This window comes from Andrena cerasifolii, chromosome 15, assembly GCF_050908995.1.
Source record: "Andrena cerasifolii isolate SP2316 chromosome 15, iyAndCera1_principal, whole genome shotgun sequence".
NCBI classification, from domain to species: Eukaryota; Metazoa; Arthropoda; class Insecta; order Hymenoptera; family Andrenidae; genus Andrena; species Andrena cerasifolii.
The window spans coordinates 10,180,270-10,199,901 of record NC_135132.1 but is presented as its reverse complement, the minus strand read 5'-3'; the positions used below and the strand labels follow the sequence as shown (position 1 = coordinate 10,199,901).

Genomic DNA, 19,632 nt, shown 5'->3' with positions numbered 1-19,632 from the left:
CGGTCGAGTCGCCCGTCCCCCTCCTCCCCCCCCCCTCCTCCCCCCCCCCTCAACGCCGAGCGACGATTCTCGGAAGAAGGCTTCGAATTCGGACGGGCGAGCCTTCCGAGAATCGAAGTCCGCGCGGATCCCCAGCGAACTTTCCCCGCTATCTCTCGAACGGGACGCGATAAAAAGTTGGCAGCTTCGAAGCGTGCCCACGCCCACCGAGGCGCAGGGACAATGGTCGAGGTAGTTAACGCGAGAAGCCTGTTAGATCCTCGCGGATAGGAATTCTTCGGTTATGCATTCAGCGGCGCGCCTATCATTGAGAACACGGGGCGACCGTGCATTGTGAATCATAAATGGTGCTCTCTACTTGGTCCGTGGCGCATGCCCCCTCCAAGCCTGCCTCGAGCTCCTTTCAACCTTCCCCAAATATGCTCCTTCCTTATCTGTACAACGCGAGTCAATATTTGCTGTGCACTTAAGTGGCACGCGAAGGGAGGGGGGGCAGAGGAGGGGACTGAGCACGCCGGGAAACGGGTTTTCCATTAATAATGCACGTTAATGAAGCTGAAACAATTAGCTCGATGTTCAGCTGCGAATCGTTGGAAGTTAAAAGGGAATCATTGATTTTTCTCTGGAGCCTCGTCTTCCATGCGACGATCGCGGAATGCCTCGTAATGGATAATTTCATTCGAGGAGGCGGCAGTGTTTGTGGAGATTAATCGAAAATGTGGAGTGTGGCTTTTGGAGGAACGCGATTAAGGGGGTATACCCGTTTGAACCCTCGGAAAATGTATACATTTTGTGAATTTTTTTACAAGTCGACGGTTTGATGCAGATTTCCCGTTTTTTAACTATGTTTACATAGTATTATGAACTACTTATAAAAAAAGTTTCAGTTAAAAAACTATTGTTTTTCGGAAGTTACGGATACATGTTCGAAAGTCTCTCGATTTTAGACGGCTAAACGGTGGCCCTAAAAACTCGCGCTACGTTCAACCAATTTACTTCGAATTTTGCATGCAGAATCATAATAAGATTCCGCATCGTCCAACGAAGGCGATTTTGAAAATTTTGAAAAATAAAGAAATGGTGAGAGATCAAAGGTAAAGTTAAATTTTTCTAAGAGAAAAATCCACCTTTTTCCTTTATAAATAATAAACGGGGAATCGAAATAAAAAAAGCCTTCGTTGGACGATGCGGAATCTTATTATGATTCTGCATGCAAAATTGGAAGTGAATTGGTTGAACGTAGCGCGAGTTTTTAGGGCCACCGTTTAGCCGTCTAAAATCGAGAGACTTTCGGACATGTATCCGTAACTTCCGAAAAACAATAGTTTTTTAACTGAAACTTTTTTTATAAGTAGTTCATAATACTATGTAAACATAGTTAAAAAACGGGAAATCTGCATCAAACCGTTGACTTGTAAAAAAATCCACAAAATGTATACATTTTCCGAGGGTTCAAACGGGTATACCCCCTTAAGGACAGACCACTGTAAAGAATCGGAAAAATCGTTTTTTTTATATATATATATTTTCGAAAAGGCATACGTTTCAAGAATGCTGTCTACAAATTTTATGCAGAAATACATCAAATTGACGGAGATATATTTTCCGTGGAGCGGTGTCAAGGGCGCGACTGAACTTTGAACGCGTTTTTCTCAGAATTACATTTTTCAACCGCGTTGACAGTATGCGGAGAAGACTGTACATCCAATTGACACGAGCGAGGCCATTTATTGTTCGGAAAAAACCTCTACTACGCGACGATCATTTTTTTTAAATTAACGGTCTCCTATTTCTTTTATCAACATTTCCTAAACTTTTTACCCTCGACAAAAATAATTTTTTTTCCAGTGACTTAAGTTTCTAAAGAAATAAGAAATAAGCAATTATAAATTTCCTCGAGAAGGAACACGAGTTCTACTTAGCCTGGCCCAATTGACAATTCTGTTGATAAGGTTACAGGTGCCGTACTCGTCCGAAGTAAATAATGAAAGTTGAGCGTCTCGCGTGCCCGTGCGGCACGTCGCAGCTTCTATTTTTCAAAACAAATGGACGGCTACTGTAGCCATTTATTATTTCCCAGCGAAAGATGTTATACTTGTTTGACGTTACACGTGAAGTCGTGGGAAGAATTTATCGTGCATCCGCGTGGTCGGAATACTGTTCTCGAGCGACGCTGGTTGGCCATTTCCACGAAACCATTACGTTTCGCGGTACGAATACTGATTAGCCATTAAAAATCGCGGTTCGGCGTCCCCCACCTTTCGATAATGACGCCCGTCGCAAGGAATCCATCGCGTTATTCTCGTTCGACGGCGTGGGCCTCGCCTGATGCCCAGACAAAGCGCCACTGCCTCGACGAGTGCCCGGCGAACGTTGGCGAATTTTTGCGCCTGGCCGTGTATCGTTTTACCCGAGTCTATTGCGATTTAGTGGGAGGCACCGAGTTAAAATTGCTGCAATTTAATGGCGGCAGATTCCACGAATAGTTACTTCGCTCCGTTCGTTTCGTTCTTCCGAGACGTCCCGTCGTTTGATATTTTCAGTGAACAGTTTCTTCCGCGACGGAAGGTAATCTCGATGGACAATTCACGGGGCACAGTGACGCTTGAGTTTCCGCGGAGTCAGCACAGACGCGAGAAACGAAACGGCAACGGTTATCTTCTCCGTTATCAGCGGCAAATCAATTAGCCCTCGAACAATCACGCAAGATTGCCGCGTTTTTATTGTTTGTTCTCGCGCGTCAGCGGATCTCAGATAAAACGGGAAAGGAGAGTAGTGCGTTTCACTTATCGCCCAATGCAAATTTTAAAAGGCACACAAGATAAAAGCCCCGTCGTCGCGAGCAGGCGATACGATTCAATCCTCTCCCTGATCGATGCTTCGTTAAAGTATAAATAGTATACGCGAAGTAGTCCTCGCCAACTAATTAATCAAACACCGTGCTATCTCGCTGCGCCTTCGCACTATTTTCGCGCTTTACAGTAATATTTCATAACGCCGGCGAATTTGGCCCCGTCCGCTAGAGAAGTTTGCGTCAGCTCGCAACAATACGCCCGAGGGATCCCACATGTGCGAGCACATGACGAGCAGGACCAATAAGGCGTGCATTTAATTTTTTGTCGACCAACGAAGTAACGTCCCCTTTTTCCTTCGAGTAAAAGATTTCGAGGAATGTCCGTTAAAGCCAAAGAATCCTCCGCTTAACTCGCCTCGAGCAATATGAACTTCCGACGCCTTACAGCAGCGTTTCCCAACCTTTTTTTTAGTCGCGATCTCCTGTTGTAATGTTCAAATAAGAGTGGTAAATATAATAAAGGTACGAAAAAGACACGAAAAATAGGTATTTCGGAATATAATTCTACTTAACCCTTAACTGGTATCTTGGGGTCGCTCATGACCCCAGGCACGCAAAGTTCGCTGGAAAATTTTTGGTTGTCTAAGCTTGTAAACTGTTTTTCTAATTAATTTTATAATAATAGTTTAACTTTCTAGGTTTCTATTATTTTACATATTACCTAAGAACAAAATATTCAAAGAGGTTGATTCAGGGTCGACTTTACAAATTTCTGTGCCCTTTTTTATTTGGGGTCTGCCACGACCCCGGTATACCAGCCACGTTTGTCAAAAACAGTATTCCAGTTAAGGGTTAATAATATTAAAAAAAAAAAAACATGACACCTGAGAAAACACTTCGCGACCCACCGGTTGAGAATCACTGCTTTACAGAAAGTACGAGCGTCAGAGCACAGGGTGCAAGCGCCTCGGCGCGAAAACGCGGCGACGTCACGCAAAGTGTGACAGAGCAAGTGGTAAAAGGTATTTAGTCAATATTGCTCGATGATTGGTCGACTAAACTGTGCCGCCGACGAGAATCCACGCGTGGATAGAGGGTTCTTTCGATACCACCATGATCGAAATAGAAGTATCGATACTACTCGGGTATGGGTGGAAAAGTAGCTATACCTTTAAATATCGATATCGAATAGATTATTATTCTTCGTAAAAAAGGCGCCACATTCCTGCAATCACTTTCTTTTACATTGTCAACCTCTCTAAAAGTAATAAGAATCAACAGAAAAAAAATATTTCTGTGGCGAGAGATCGTTTTGTGCGAAAAGTTACGGTGTTGTGTGGCTAAAAAAAAAAACCTTTTCCACTAGAAAAAACGCCAACCGATAATAATATTCCTCCCTGGCCTATTATTATTTAGACAATATTGAAAATTAAAAAAAACATCACAAATTCTCAGATTCGATTCAATATAATGGGCACAAACAATATTCCGAATTTCCGTTTATCAATAATATATTTACTATATTAAATTAAGAGTATTCAACGTTTGACTGCTTTAAACTGGACTCTGTGTCTGAGGCCGGTGGCTTTTGAAATAGTAAATTTTTGCAAATACTTTTCGTTCGATAAGTCGTAAGTATCGCACGACAATCATCGACACCAAAAACATTCGGTATCGATTCCAGAATCGAAAGAGCCCTATGGACAGTACGCGGCCGGCCTAAATCGTCGGAGGGTCGCGCGTCGGTTCGGGTCGCGTGTTCCTCGGCGCTGAATTCCACGAGGTGGTTCTCGGCCCGCAGACGAGTAGCGTAGGAAATTTCGTGTTTCGGCTCGGCGGCCAGACGCCGCGTAATCGCGCGGGCCCCTCTCCTGCCGAGCCCGTGTCTACGTTCAAATATATCCGGAGTGTTCTCGTTCCTTTTGGACGTGGCGCGCTCTCCATTGACGTCACGTCACGACAATCGTGGAGCTCGCTAGCGTCACGGAGCATTTACACAATACTTTACCTCTCGGCGCGTTATCAATCCCAGCGTTTTATGGCTGGTGCCCTCAGGCTCGGTATCTTGAAATCTATACAGGCCTCGGCTATCGGGCCGCGCAGAAGGTCGCCGGCAGCCACTCATCGCGCTACCAACCGTCCCGGTGCGTGCTGCCGTAAATTCCTCGGGCGTCTTTCTCCTCCTCTCGATCGCGAGCACTGTTTACCCCGCTGCCTTTTCGCGGAACAGGCGACAACCGCAGTAGCTAACGCGGCTCGCCCGGTGTGTCCTCCCAGCCTTGAGTTTATAAATACAATCCGTCTACACAGCGGTAAGCCAATCGCGGGGTTGCAATTCTCGAAAATGTGCTAAGCGGTGGAGCCTTATCGGCCGATCTAGCGGTATAGCCTCCTCGGTTGGAACCTTAGCGAGGAACGTAGGGGGAGCGAAAGTTGCGAGTCGACCGTGTGGGCGAGTATTTGTAAATAATTGTGTCTCCGGGCAGCACGGCGATGCGAATTAGCGGCAGCAGTTCCCGGTGAGTAATTGGCGGGCCAGCATTTTTCTTCGGAGCAGTTCTCTGATCGGATTTACTTGTCAGGCACTTGGTCTCGTGGCTCGACAATGCCGCGTCGAGGTGAATTGAAATCAGAGCCGTAACGGACGCGGTGCGAATTTCAAACGGGACTACTCCAGTGGTTTTTAACGCAGGACAGACAGCGAGGTGCTTTTCTTTTTTTTTTTTTTTTATTTTATTTCACAGACGACTCGCGTCGGTCGGGAAAGGACGAGTAATGAGAACGTGGACAGTGAATGGGATTGTATGGCTCTCGGTGACGCGCGACCGCGTATTGCATGAGTAATTGCATACGGATGCAGAAATGCATGCAGATGCTTGGTGCGCTGTAAATCTCGCGTGCCCCGCAGCTTAATTATCACTCGTTCGCGTAAGGTCGTCGCATTCGATCTCCCGGCGCGGAACAGAGGACCACAATTTTTTTATTACCAGCAATCTTGCCTTTCGATTACCGGCCCCCGCTCGCCAAGGCTGTTTTTTTTTAATTGAATTCGGCCTAGTTCGAGCAGGTAGATATCGTGACCCGATACATAGCGAGATATGTTTCCAGTTGGGAGTGCTGGCTTCCACCGTGGGGCGTTATCAGTCATTAACATAGCTCCCGTAATCGGAGCTTTTTACATCGAGTGGCTCGATAATCGACCGCGGAATAACGGAGTCGATTGTAATCCCTCGCGAGATCTTCTGTCGTTATCTGGTCATTTAATAGAGTTGAATTCTCGCGGCGCTGGGTCTTTCTTTTATCGAGGAAACGCTATCTCCGAAATCACGGCTTGAGTCGAGCGAGAAGCACTTAAAGTAAATTAGATGTGAAGTAATGGGTATAGGAAGATTAAATTTCTCTCCTCTCTCTCTCTCTCTCCCTTGCTCTTTACCCGCCTTTCTGTCCGCATTCGGCTTGATCTACATCCATCCCGGTGTCTCGCTCAACTTCGGCGTTAACCTGGGGCGTGTGGATGAATCAAACACTGCTCCTCGTAATTCTGGCCGGCCGCTGGGGTCGTAAGCTTCTGAAAATTCGTTGTGACTCCGATGGAACACGGGATTCTCCGGTTACAAAGCATACAGAGCGTTCTTCTGTTACTAAGTAAACTGGCGGGGCTTGCAATGCGAAGTTCGACGTCCAGTTTATCTGCTCCCAGACAGCGCAGCTAGACCGTTATCCTTCACGGCAGAGAAAGCACGACGGGAGCATTAGCGGGGCAAACACAAACGGGAGCTTTTAAGTGTTTTCTGATGGTGGAGTACAGACGACACATATTTGGCGACTCTTGTAGACGTCAACCACGCAATTTTTTAGGGATTCACTCTCTATTGTCTTACCTCACTTGTATACGATATTTAATTTAGACACGGTAGTCGTGTGTATTAATTTCTAGTCAATGATTAGAAGAAATAAAGAAGGATGTATTGGGTGGGCGAATAGCTCAGCGGTAGTGCGTCCGGCTGCCACTCTGAAGGTCTCGAGTTCGAATCCCCGTGCAACGGCAAAAAAGCGGTTTTGAAATTTTCTTCCAAATATAAGTTTTTAATGAATTATAAAGTTTTATCCAGCTGTTTTCTGAACAAAATTAGTGTTAAGTTACTGGATTTGAAAAAAAAATAATTCTTTCAAGTTTCAAGTGAAAATAAAAATTCTTGTTCAACTTTACTTGCCTTGAAATAGAACTTAACTCCAAGTAATTTGAGTTCACTTGGCTAATAATGCGAACGAAGCTTCTCAGCGAGGTCAATGCGTCCTTCAGGAAAGAAACAAGACTTGAAATGTATCAACTCTCAAGGCCCCTCCTCCCCCCGTGGTTTGAGGAGACGTGTGGAATATACTTGCTTGCTTAACCGTTAATTAGGCACGTCGATGTAAAATTACAGAAATAGACGGCCGGGGGTCAGTATCAGAGGTATATCAATATAAATACGCGGCTGCTCAGAGTGGCACGTGCGGTCATGGGGGTGAACCATGAGAGAGAGAGAGAGAGACAGCTAGGAGAAAGATTAGATATGGGGAGCAGCACCGTTGGTGGTGAATTCTTATTAAGGGTCCAGAAATAAGGCGGTGCAGGGCACAGCTGCGCCCTCGTCGTCTCTCCGTATTTCTGCTTCGACACGTGAAATAATACTAATTATACACAGGTCGACCGTGCGCGGCAAAAGCAGGTCGAAATAGAGCGATTTTATCCGATTCAGTGAAAACTAATGCTCAAGAGGCATTATAATTAGAGTCCCTAGGAGTTTATTGTGGGACGAATTCCCCGGGGGATTAATGGGGATCAATCGAACACCCCTAGTTCTCTAAAAAGACACGCGCAGATTGAAATTTCGGAAGACACTGCCGAATGGTCGTTTAACTAACGAGGGTCGAATAGAAAAGGGTAGGGGAGGTACCTATCGCGCTTAGGGTGGAAGAGGTCACTAAGTCGGGAGGGGCGAAATGTAAAACGGCATTGCCTGAAAATAAGGGCAGTTACCACCACCTTTGCGCTTAGTAAGGCAGTAGTTAGTCTTCCCATCAAATCAGCTTCTAATTAAGGAAGCCCTCCCCTGGTCAACAACTCTGCACGCACCGAAGCTATATATGCGAGTCGAGAGGGAGCGAGACAGGGAACTTGATTTCTCTCTGGCCTCTGCCGCGTCATTAACACTTCGCTGTTAACGATTTTCGGTGTATAAAAATGGGCACGTAAGTCGCCGTGAAAGTTCGCAACTTCTGCCGCAATTAACGTCACTCCTCAATCTTCTGATAAACGGCGCACTCCAGAAACGAGCCGCGTTAGATCACAAGTAATAACAAGATAGCTTTAAAAAAAAAAAAGAAGAAGAAAGATTGCGCGTTACGTGGCTGCGGATAACGAGGGTTTCCCTCGGTGCCGCCGTGCCTGAAGAGCTCGGACGCAAGTGTGTAAATAATAGAAGGGAATCCGCGTGAAAATACGAAAATAGTTTGGAATTGGATGGCAAAAAGGGATATTCCGTTTCCTCCTCTGTTCACCTCGCTCTCTCTTTGCCGCTCTGTTTGCCTCATATCGGCTTGGAAGCGTGCGCGGGTAGGCTCTTCAGCTCAATCAACAGTATCGACACACGTACTCTCTTGTCTCTTCCAGCCGGAAATATATAGAGCACGGAAAATATCTCTCCTCTCCACGCGGCCAAGGAAATGGCCTCTAACCGCTTCGAAACAATCCTCTTTTCAGCCAAACGACGCTCTCTAAATATCGAGAGGCTATTATAGAAGCGCGGGGGAATAAAAGAGCCGTCGATTATTTAAAAGTGTCGCTTTATTGGGGGATGAAAAATTGAAGCACTCCGCTCCTCCCCTGGCTCGTGCTCCGTTGAACCCGTGACGCCGAGGATCGTGGCCTGAATATCTCGGTGCTGGAAAAGGAATCCGTTGTCAGCCAGGGAAAATGGAAGGTGACTTCATTTTCCCTTGCTAATTAATTAATTGAAGAGTTTATGCGATCAGACCCCCGCTTAGATCACCGCGAATTCCTGGCGGTGTCACGCCTAGCGTGCCGGTTTGTAAAAGGCACTCGCGTACTGGAACCAGTTGTTTAGCAGGCGGCTAGGCTGCTTGTAATAGGATGAAAATAGAGTTGTGAGTAAAAATTACGTAAACGCGATGAATGAATCAGGTTGAACTTTCCAAGTGAAAATGTGCAGGGGATCGGTCAGTTGATTGCCGAGGCTCGACGCGCGATGTGTGCCGTCTCTGTCGCGCCTCTCCACGTTCCGCCGCACCGTGAATTACGTATTACGAAACGTACGTACGAGCCATCGTCGCCGACACTGCATCTGAAAATTACGATTTCTCACGCGCGGTCCAATCACGTCGGTTCCAAACAGCAGTGCCCTAACCTCCTCTCGAAACCACTTCGCCCAAGGATTCTCCTGTCCTAAATCACGTCCATTCCATTCGCGTCCGTTCGCCTGCCAGTGTTTTCGTCGACGGGGATCCGCGAGATTGCCATTTTTCGTGCGAGCGTACGGCACTGGGGCGCCGAGGAACGGCGGAAAATAGCGAGGCTCGGCGCAGTACGCGTGCGAGCGGCTAGAGGGCAACACGAATCGATTACTACTTTTGCTAATGGGTTATTTCACTTAACACGCCTTTCCGTGGCGACCCAGGTCCGCTGGCTGCTGGGGCCGTGTAGCGAGTAGGCTTCTCCACGTTTAGTGCGATCGACAGGGAAGAATGAAGCTACGTGGGCCGCGCCAGTGAGGAGAGGTCGGTTTGCATGCCAGTTCGCTCTCCGCGTCAGCGCGTAAAGCGTCACGGCAGAAGGTAAACGGATTTTCTCTCCTCCTCCCTGCCGCTCTGTCTCGTTCGCGCTCTCCCCGTCGGTATATTTAGAATCGGCTGTCTCCGATTCAGCCGCCCCGTTATTCTTCCTCGTCGTGACATAATTTCGGAAGCGGAGCCGTGGCTCGCCCGTGTCGACTCGTCTGCCAGGGCACATAACCTCGAAACCGTGTCGGCGTTCGCTGACAGCGGCTGGCCCGCTCGTGGCCGACCTTCTCGCGTGTCGATCGCTCCTCCTACGCCTCTACGGTAGACCGACTCGTCATTCGCACTCGATAAAGCTCAGGTTCGCTCGCTTCAACTTCCCGTTAGAGCAAGGGGCAGTCGACTTGCTTGCAATCTTTCTCAAGTTTAACAAGTCGCTTCTCTGGGTTGCGTTGGAATCCTGCGCGACATTTCGGTGGTTCGATGCCTGCGAAGAGGAACAACGGGTGATTCCTGGGCCTAGTTTGCTTTCGCGAGGCTGCGAAGTACTCGGCCGGCGAGCGAAAGTCTGCAGCGACGCGTGTACTTAAATAACTATGATTCAGATGGTGTTATCGCATGCTAATTACTCGTTCTTTGATCGTTGGTTGCGAGAGGGAAGGTTGCGTGACTCAGGAATCGACGTCCGATCGCGAAGCAACTTGCGTTAATCGTTTAAGATTTAAACTGCCTTCTATGGAGTTTTAAATCGAAGGAATTTGAAAATGTGGGTTTCTGTGTTTCAGCTGTTGGCCCTCCAATTCCCCGGAGGCCAGTGGTGTCAGTGACACCAGAGAATAATACGAGCTGCTAACGTGAAGAAGTGCAGTAGAGTTGGCGTAGGCCGACGTTGGCGGACGAGGCAAAATGGCAACAATAGACGGCCGACCGGCACAGTATGGTATCACTCTCAAGCACCTTCGTGAGCTCATGGAGCTGCGAGGGCGTGAAGGTGTCAATAAAATCAATAGCCATGGTGGTGTGCAGGAGATTTGTAAAAAGCTATATACTTCACCCAGTGAAGGTAAGTCGGTCCTTTATTTCTCGCAACTCCGAAAATATTCAGCGACGCTTCACGGAGAAAAACAAACCGCTCGTGTTAAAGGTCTCAGTGGGTCAGCGGCAGACATCCAGCACAGACGAGACACATTTGGTTCCAATCTAATACCTCCAAAGCCACCAAAAACGTTTCTACAGTTAGTGTGGGAAGCTTTGCAAGATGTTACGTTAATCATCTTGGAAGTAGCGGCATTGGTTTCGTTAGGTCTTAGCTTTTATCACCCGGCGGATGAGGAGGATCCAAGTAAGTGTAAATATAATACTTACGTAGCACGTATCATTGCCGATAGTTTTTTATTCACTGGAGGAAAGGCGAAAGCACACTGGCGCTTGTTTTTGTGCGCTTTTAATGGCAGACTTGATAATTCGCGTGATAAAGAGCCCACGCTTCGTAGCTCTTGCATAATCGTTTGATAAGTAAATCGAGCATACACGCGTTAAGAATTTACTCGAGTAACTATGCGACTGTTAGATGTCAAGAGCAATAACTGGCAATCGATGTAACTTTATGAAATTTGGAGAACAGTCGCAGCGTTAAGAAGACCGATGAGACTGAAAGTATTTTCTCGAATTTACAGCAGCGGTTCCGTCGATGGAAGACGACGAAGCGAAGTATGGTTGGATCGAGGGACTCGCTATATTGATTTCTGTGATCGTGGTGGTGATAGTAACAGCTTTCAATGACTATTCTAAGGAGAGACAGTTTAGGGGTCTCCAAAGTCGGATAGAAGGGGAACATAAATTCTCTGTTATTCGGCAAGGGGAGGTTAAACAGATCTCTGTGGCTGACATTGTTGTCGGTGACATTTGTCAGGTACGTGTGCAAATAGATTCAGCGAAAATTTTATGTTCTTCGAGCGAATCAGTATCGTTAGCCAAGAAATGTCTTAAGGGGTTATACCTAGTCGGGAGGCTGAAAAGAGGCGAATGTTTGTGAATTTTTTTTGAAAAAGCGGAAGCGTACATTTTTACAGAACTTTTTGCACTTAAAAGAGCAACATTTAAAGAACATTTGGTAACTTTTTTGTAGAAAAATATTTACGTTTATAATAAAAATGCAACGACATCCAAGGAGCCTTTTTAAAAACGGTGAGTAAGATATCTCGAAAACGATTGCACCAATTTTTCTGAAATTTTGTGGCCTTATTTTTTATATAAAAATCTACTGACTGACGGAGGGATTTTTTTCCCACTGTTCACTTTCGATTTCATCAACGAAAAACAGTCATTAGTGATAACCACGAAGCCATTTTTCGTTGATATAATCGAAACTATACATTGAAAAAAAATCCTTCCATCATTCAGCAGATTTTTATATAAAAAATAAGCCCACAAAATTCGGAAACATTGATGCAGTAGCTTTTGAGATATTTTGCTCACCGTTTTTAAAACCGTTTCCCCCTAGCCAGAAGTATATTCTTCAAAATAAAAAAGTTTCGGTCGAATCGAATAACAACTTTTGGAGATACAGGTCCCACCGATTTTGAGAACACTTTCGAGAAAAACGCGTTTAAAGTTTTACGTGAGTGCCGAGTGGCCGGGTGTTACCCATGCATTTGCTGCTACTCAAATGCCTATAACTGCGAGAATTTTGCGAATTTCAACAAATCCTTTTAAACGTGTATTCCTAAAACATTCGGACAATGAAATAAAAAAAAATGATTTTTAGACCGGAACCCTCCCCTTAAAGTATAAGGAAAATGTATAGTGTTTGAAATCGGTAGCTCCTCTGGCTTCAGAAATTCCGCCTTAGTGTTTCGTGCGATAGAAATCAGCTTCGAACGAGAAATATCATTTTAGTAGCAACTATCATTTTGTTTTGTGTCAAATAATAAAGAAGGTCTTCCTTAAATTGGACGATCTGCAATTCAGATAAAGTACGGAGACCTGCTGCCAGCAGATGGTATCCTCATACAAAGCAACGATCTCAAAGTGGATGAATCCAGTTTAACCGGAGAGTCGGACCATGTGAAAAAAGGGGAATCATTCGATCCCATGGTACTCTCGGGTGAGTTCTACTTCACAGATAACGATGGATTTAAAAAGCCACGCCGCTATTTTAACCACGAATCTTCTCCCGCAGGTACGCACGTGATGGAGGGTTCCGGGAAAATGTTAGTTTCTGCAGTAGGTGTTAACTCTCAGGCTGGTATTATCTTCACCTTGTTGGGTGCTGCTGTTGATCAGCAAGAGCAAGAAATCAAGAAGATGAAGAAAGGTATGTAGACTTGATTTCGGTTGAATAACATTCCACGCCAGGTGTATTAATTGGTTCCTAAACTTCTGGGGATGATTGAAGTAGCGTAGCTCCCGTGACCTGCCACTCTGTAAACAATTTCTCTGAGAGACTCTGCCGCAGTCCGATGGCAATGGATTCTTGGTAAAATTGCTCTCAAAGTGGCAGAGTTTATCCGCATTTTCAAAGAGTATCTCCCAGCCGCTACTTCTCCAGCCACTGGAACATAAATTATTAAGCAGACGAATCGGTAGCGAGGAGAAGTAGCAGGCAAAACGTTCCGCATGACTCAGAGTACAGAGAATAAGCGTAGAGAAACCATAAGTTGACGCATGGTGTTTTATTTTGAATTGGTGTGAAAATATTTTACTGTGAATTTAGTTCTAGTTACTATTGTCCCTTGTTTCCTTAGCATGCGTTTGCGACACCCTTGGACGATGTTTAAATTTAGTTACTAATTATCATTCGGGAGAGGAATTCAAAGAACGAGGAAAAGAAGTAACATCCCGCGGCTTCGATAAATTATTGAAACTTCTATTATCCGAGTTCAGCGCAAAAGCTGGCGAAGCATTTAAATAAATATCGCACGTTGATCTTCGCTCTTACTTTCATATTATTAGCCGATCACATCATGCGCCTTTTCGAGACACTAGACCAGGTCTGCATTTGCTCATAAATGTTTTAATGTATTTGTGTACCATGTGTTTATGTACGAAGTACTTTCGTCGAATGATTTAGGAATCACTTTTACACTTATCATCGCGCAAGGTCGACTCTTCGCAGTAGAATGATAGACGCGGAAACTTTCGGACTGCGTTCAGAAGCGGTGCAAAATTAATTTACTCTTTAAGGCCAATAGTAAGAGCTGACCTTAACTTCACGCTGTTGTGTATTTCTCTCGCACAATCTGAAAGGCCCTTTGCCGCAGAAAAATGTATTCTCAGCAATTAATGTAGATCGACGGAGTCCGTGCCCCTTTGAGCCTTCTAGGCTGTCCACTTAGATTCTGAGAGATTGAATGAAAGGAACATGAGATTACGAATCTGGCGTAATTTACGACTGGCATATTACATTATTAGATAGACTGCTAATCAATTTTGTTTTGCATGCGTTTTTTTATCTAGAGGCTAAGAAGCAGCGGAAGAAGAAGTCATTAACAGGTGAATAAAGTACTATCATAAATCATTACTGTTCGTCGTACATCGGTGTTTCCGAGCGTGTGCATTAAACGAGCACGCACGCGTTTTTAGTTCGTTTCTTTCCTCTGTCTTTCTTGATCTCATACACAGCAAATTGTACAATTATTCTTCAAGCTCAGAGCCACTTCACTTTTCGCTACTGCACACTCGATGGCCTATTTGTCTATTCTTTGAGAAATCTGTGTCGGTGTAGCGTTTCTTTTAATATTATTTTTATTATTCTTCCTCTTCTACTTGGTCCACATCTGTTCTCGCACAGTAAAGTGAATACCTAGGGAGATTTCTCCGAGGAGAAAGGCGATGTTGTCTCGTCCTTGCTCCTATTGCCATTTCTGAACGCCTCGACAGCAGTGGTTTATGCACCCGGCGAACCCGGCCACTCCTCGATTCCGTGTAGCTTCTATTCTTCTGCATTTTAGCAAGTGGTCTCTACCGTGCTTCTCATCTCCACACGTTCATGGTTCTTAACGTGCAGCTGGTTATGCCTCTCGAATAAATTCTCGATTCTTCTCCTCCTTCCACCGGCTTCTTGTACTATTTCTTCTTCCTTTTCTTCGACAGATACTGATCACTAACATTAGTCGCCAGTATCGTCGCGCGAAATAGAAGACGCAAGAGTTAACGTAGTTAAAAGTGCCTCGTGAAGTTCGATTCCTGCGACTGTTGCCGTTGCATGATCCGCCGCCGTTCCATTATCGATCATCATTGTTTCCTACGAACCAGAAAGTCGATGGTAACGGAATAATCCTGTAATCACCGAACTCGAAGCACGCGAAGCTACTCGCCACTTTAGTCTCCACCATCACGAGCATTAACGTCGCAGTAAAAAAGGGACACTTTCATAGAGTAGCAATGGGAAAAGAGAAGGGCGCAGGCATCGAGCTTCAGCTAGCTTAATCTAGGGAAGAACTCAGACCAGTTTGTATGTTGCAAAAAAAGGAGACGAAGCTGTAGAGATAACTGGAAACAGCCATGCGAGCGGAGGAGGCAAGCACGAGTCGGGGGAGAACCACCACGCGCCTAGCCACGGGGGCGGAGAAGGGAAGAAGGACAAGAGTGTTCTTCAAGCCAAGCTAACTAAACTCGCCATACAAATCGGTTATGCCGGCTCGACCATAGCAGTGCTTACCGTTGTCATTCTAGTCACTCAGTTCTGCGTAACGACGTTTGTCATAGAGGGGAAACCTTGGAAGAACACGTACGCTGGTGATCTGGTGCGTCATTTGATCATTGGTGTAACGGTACTCGTAGTGGCCGTTCCCGAAGGTCTTCCTCTAGCTGTCACCTTGTCTCTCGCTTATTCCGTTAAGGTAATCATTCAGAGTTTGTCGCGCGCAAGCGACACTAGGGCGTAACGTTGCTGAGGGTGTGTTCCTTTTGCCGTGCAGAAAATGATGAAGGATAACAACCTGGTGCGCCACTTGGATGCTTGCGAAACAATGGGCAACGCCACGGCGATCTGCTCGGACAAGACTGGCACCCTGACAACCAACCGCATGACCGTCGTTCAGTCGTACATATGCGAGAAAATGAGCAAGACGATCCCGAATTTCACGGACATACCGAGCCACATCGGGACCTTAATAATCCAATCTGTCTCCATTAATTCGGCGTACACATCCAGGATAATGCCCTCGCAGGACCCAACAGAATTGCCGCTACAGGTCGGCAATAAAACCGAATGTGCCTTACTTGGATTCGTAATTGCCCTGGGCATGAACTATCAGACGATACGAGACGATCAGCCCGAGGAAACCTTCACGCGGGTCTACACGTTCAATAGCGTTAGGAAGAGCATGTCCACCGTCATACCGAGGAAGGGTGGCGGGTACAGGCTCTTCACCAAGGGCGCTTCCGAGATCATCATGAAGAAGTGAGTCACTTTATCGGAAAGTAGCACTCTAGAACGAAATTGTTATCTACGAGCCTTTGTCTCTTTTCTGGTAATAGTACAATGCTTTATGGGGTCATCCTTAAATTACGTAAAGCTTGGGGGGAGAGGCGCGAATTTCTTACGTGGGAGGAGTCAGGTAGCGCCTCACGTGATGTTTTTTAACCTAATTTTCAATAAACACAAATTCTATCATTAAGGGGATATTCTCAACTAGAGGAACGAGATCCTCTATACAATTTTTACCGATAAGCATTATCCGCACGTACTTACTAACGTTTCAGTAAGTTGTAAACAAAATTTCAGTCATATATAATAATAATTAATGGAGATATGGGTTTTTCTCAAAACGGTCTTTTCATGACGGTGCACACGATATCTCAACTTCTAGTGGGCCAATCTGGTCCATCTTTTTCGTATCTGAAATAAGAAATTCGCGGAAATTTAGTTAGTATATTAGATTATCTAGTCCTTAATCGTTCATTATCCCGAAAAATTAATTTGCTACAAAGTGGCGGCTTCTCGTAGCAAAAGTATCGATTTTCGTCACAGAATCACTCTCATTTTTCATAAAAAATCCACGATTAAGGACTAGATAATCTAATACGCTAACTAAACTTGGTCGAATTTTTTATTTCTGTCGAACCAGGTGAAACCTACAGTGGTCACCGTAATAAAAGAAACGTTGTTATGAACAGCCCCTAAGATAAACGATTTTTTTTGCAAAGCACAGAGCATTTCACTGACCGCGAACTCCGTTTATGAAACTGTTACAGATGTGCCTTTATATATGGTCGCGAAGGTCATTTGGAGAAATTTACCAAGGAGATGCAAGATCGTCTGGTGAAGAACGTGATCGAGCCAATGGCGTGCGACGGTCTCCGGACCATCTCTATAGCTTACCGCGACTTCGTTCCTGGCAAGGCAGAGATCAATCAGGTTCACAGCGACAACGAGCCGAACTGGGAGGACGAGGAGAATATCGTGAACAATCTGACGTGTTTGTGCATCGTCGGTATAGAGGATCCGGTTCGTCCCGAGGTGCCCGACGCGATCAGGAAGTGCCAGAAGGCCGGCATCACCGTGAGGATGGTGACGGGGGACAACGTGAACACGGCCCGCTCTATCGCCATGAAATGCGGCATCCTGAAGCCGAACGAGGACTTCCTTGTCCTCGAGGGCAAGGAGTTCAACAGGAGGATCCGAGACAGCAACGGGGAGGTGCAGCAACACCTGCTGGACAAAGTGTGGCCGAGGCTCAGGGTGCTGGCCAGATCCTCGCCCACGGACAAGTACACGCTTGTCAAAGGCATAATCGACAGTCTGGTGACCACCAGCCGCGAGGTGGTCGCGGTGACTGGCGACGGGACGAACGACGGCCCGGCTTTGAAGAAGGCGGACGTCGGCTTCGCCATGGGCATAGCCGGCACCGACGTCGCCAAGGAAGCTTCCGACATCATTCTAACGGACGATAATTTCTCGTCGATCGTAAAGGCGGTGATGTGGGGTAGAAACGTCTACGATAGTATAGCGAAGTTCTTGCAGTTTCAGCTGACCGTGAACGTCGTCGCTGTTATAGTTGCTTTTATCGGGGCATGTGCCGTGCAAGATTCGCCCCTTAAAGCTGTGCAGATGTTGTGGGTGAACCTGATCATGGACACGCTAGCGTCCCTCGCTCTGGCCACCGAGATGCCTACGCCGGATCTTCTCCTTCGCAAGCCATACGGTCGCACGAAACCTCTCATCTCCAGGACGATGATGAAGAACATCCTCGGCCAGGCCGTCTATCAGTTGTCCGTTATTTTTATGCTTCTTTTCGTTGGTAATTACCCTCCTGCGATTATCCGCTCGACGCCTGGCCTATCTTTGACTCCGAAGAAGAAAGAGATCTCTCTCCTTTCTTCTTCGGCCTCAAAGATTAACAAGAGCCCTCCTCTAACGACGAACGTGTCTGATCGATAGGCGATAAGATGCTCGACATCGAAACGGGCCGGGGCGTAGCACAAGCTGGCGGCGGTCCAACGCAGCACTTCACCGTCATCTTCAACACGTTCGTCATGATGACTCTCTTCAACGAATTCAACGCCAGGAAAATCCATGGTCAGCGTAATGTCTTCCAAGGAATATTCACCAACCCCATCTTTTACAGTATCTGGATTGTCACGTGTCTATCGCAGGTAAATTGTGTCTCATTCTTCTCCCCTCTCGGTGTCTTTAGATGCGACGAGACTGTTAGGCCGCGTACAGACTTGAGCACGAACGTAAATGAGGCAAGCCGAGGCAGACCCGAATGCCTCGAGCTGGACAAAAAGAGATTTTTCGTTCCGTGCGCTCCGCGCGAGGCAAACTAAGGCAAACTGAGAAAATCTTTATTTTAATTCATGATATTCGTTGAAACGACTCCGATCGGAGCCGCCGCCTCCGAAATACGAATCCGAAAGGAAATTAATGTACAGAGTGAGTCACTAAGAACATCCATTGTAAATAACTGGTTATTCATTGATGCGATGAAAAAATCCCCAAATTCATTGACCTATGCAAAGTAATCTTCAACACCGAACGAGGATGAAAATGTGTGAAGAATATATTTCTAAAAAAAAAATCATAAATAAACATGTATAGAAGGAGGCTCGTCTTTCCCTTGCTTTCGCCGACGTGCAACACCTGTATACTCATTCTGCCTCGGTTTGCCTCATTCGCGTTCGCGCTCAAGTCTGTACGCGGCCTTAGACTACCGTAGCTAAACGCGCCCCGAATTCTAAAGGACCTTTGATCTGTGACGCGGTAGAGTAAACGAAGACGCTCGTTCTCGGTAATTGCGATACTTTGCTCGGTCAACGCGATAGGTTGACGGGAGAGATTGTTTCAGCGGAGCGGATAAGAAAAGAGCAAGCAGGGGAGGCCCCTTTATGTACGGTGACTGTGAGAACCGCTGCCGTGTACGTCCCTTAATAGAACCGTATTGTCTTCTTTTCTAGATACTTATCATACATTATGGTAAAATGGCGTTCAGCACGAAAGCTCTCACTTTAGAACAATGGATGTGGTGCCTGTTCTTCGGACTCGGTACTCTATTGTGGGGCCAAATAATTACGACTATTCCTACGCGCAAGATTCCTAAAATCCTTTCGTAAGTGATATTCACGTATACCAAAATTTAGTGTCTATAGATGATGAGAGATACTTCTGTGCGGTTTAGCGGGCGCAGCCTCAACGATATTAGACGCCCCAATGTTCGTTTTAGAAAACTCCCGGGATATATAATATTTTTTACACGCTCCACCTATTCTATTTTTTTTTTTTTTATAACTTTCTTTCTATACATTTTCTCTCTCTTTTTTTTTTCTGTTTTGGTCTCTTTGATTTCTCTTTTGAGCCCGAGATCTCGACGCGCTCAACCGAGCATCTTGGAGCATCCAAACGACTAAACAGGCATTAACCCGTGCACGCAATTTACTAAACTTGAACCGAAGCGAGGAGAGTGGCGTATGGTAACCGGATTCTCCTGCTTTCTTGCATCGTGCGACGCGGCAGGAACGCCGCGAGAGAAGATCACGGCGCTTTGTGAATGAGAGAGTAATCGCTGGTCTTGTGTATTTCAAGCGACCGTTTGGTAATCAGTGTCCTACGCTCT

At 46.0% G+C, this 19,632-nt stretch overlaps 1 protein-coding gene across 21 annotated transcripts in view; it reads left to right on the top strand.

The window, feature by feature from the left end:
- The window catches only part of Pmca (plasma membrane calcium-transporting ATPase 3), a 77,944-nt gene that overhangs the window by 23,518 nt on the left and 34,794 nt on the right, over positions 1–19,632 (top strand). For 16 of the 21 annotated variants that reach the window (XR_013087168.1, XR_013087167.1, XM_076827512.1 and 13 more), the window contains 11 exons: positions 10,360–10,637; positions 10,719–10,916; positions 11,251–11,486; positions 12,545–12,680; positions 12,756–12,890; positions 14,033–14,068; positions 15,047–15,417; positions 15,496–15,980; positions 16,775–17,820; positions 17,961–18,175; positions 18,977–19,128. Coding sequence is in view for 19 of the 21 variants with exons in the window: in XM_076827512.1 (XP_076683627.1) it covers positions 10,481–10,637; positions 10,719–10,916; positions 11,251–11,486; positions 12,545–12,680; positions 12,756–12,890; positions 14,033–14,068; positions 15,047–15,417; positions 15,496–15,980; positions 16,775–17,820; positions 17,961–18,175; positions 18,977–19,128 (3,167 nt within the window). In the remaining 2 variants the exon portion in view is untranslated. Of the gene's footprint in view, positions 1–5,288; positions 5,314–5,335; positions 5,500–8,983; positions 9,110–9,287; positions 9,632–10,359; positions 10,638–10,718; positions 10,917–11,250; positions 11,487–12,544; positions 12,681–12,755; positions 12,891–14,032; positions 14,069–15,046; positions 15,418–15,495; positions 15,981–16,774; positions 17,821–17,960; positions 18,176–18,976; positions 19,129–19,632 lie in introns of those variants that run through there. The other 5 variants (XM_076827508.1, XM_076827506.1, XM_076827507.1 and 2 more) reach the window with 5 other exon arrangements.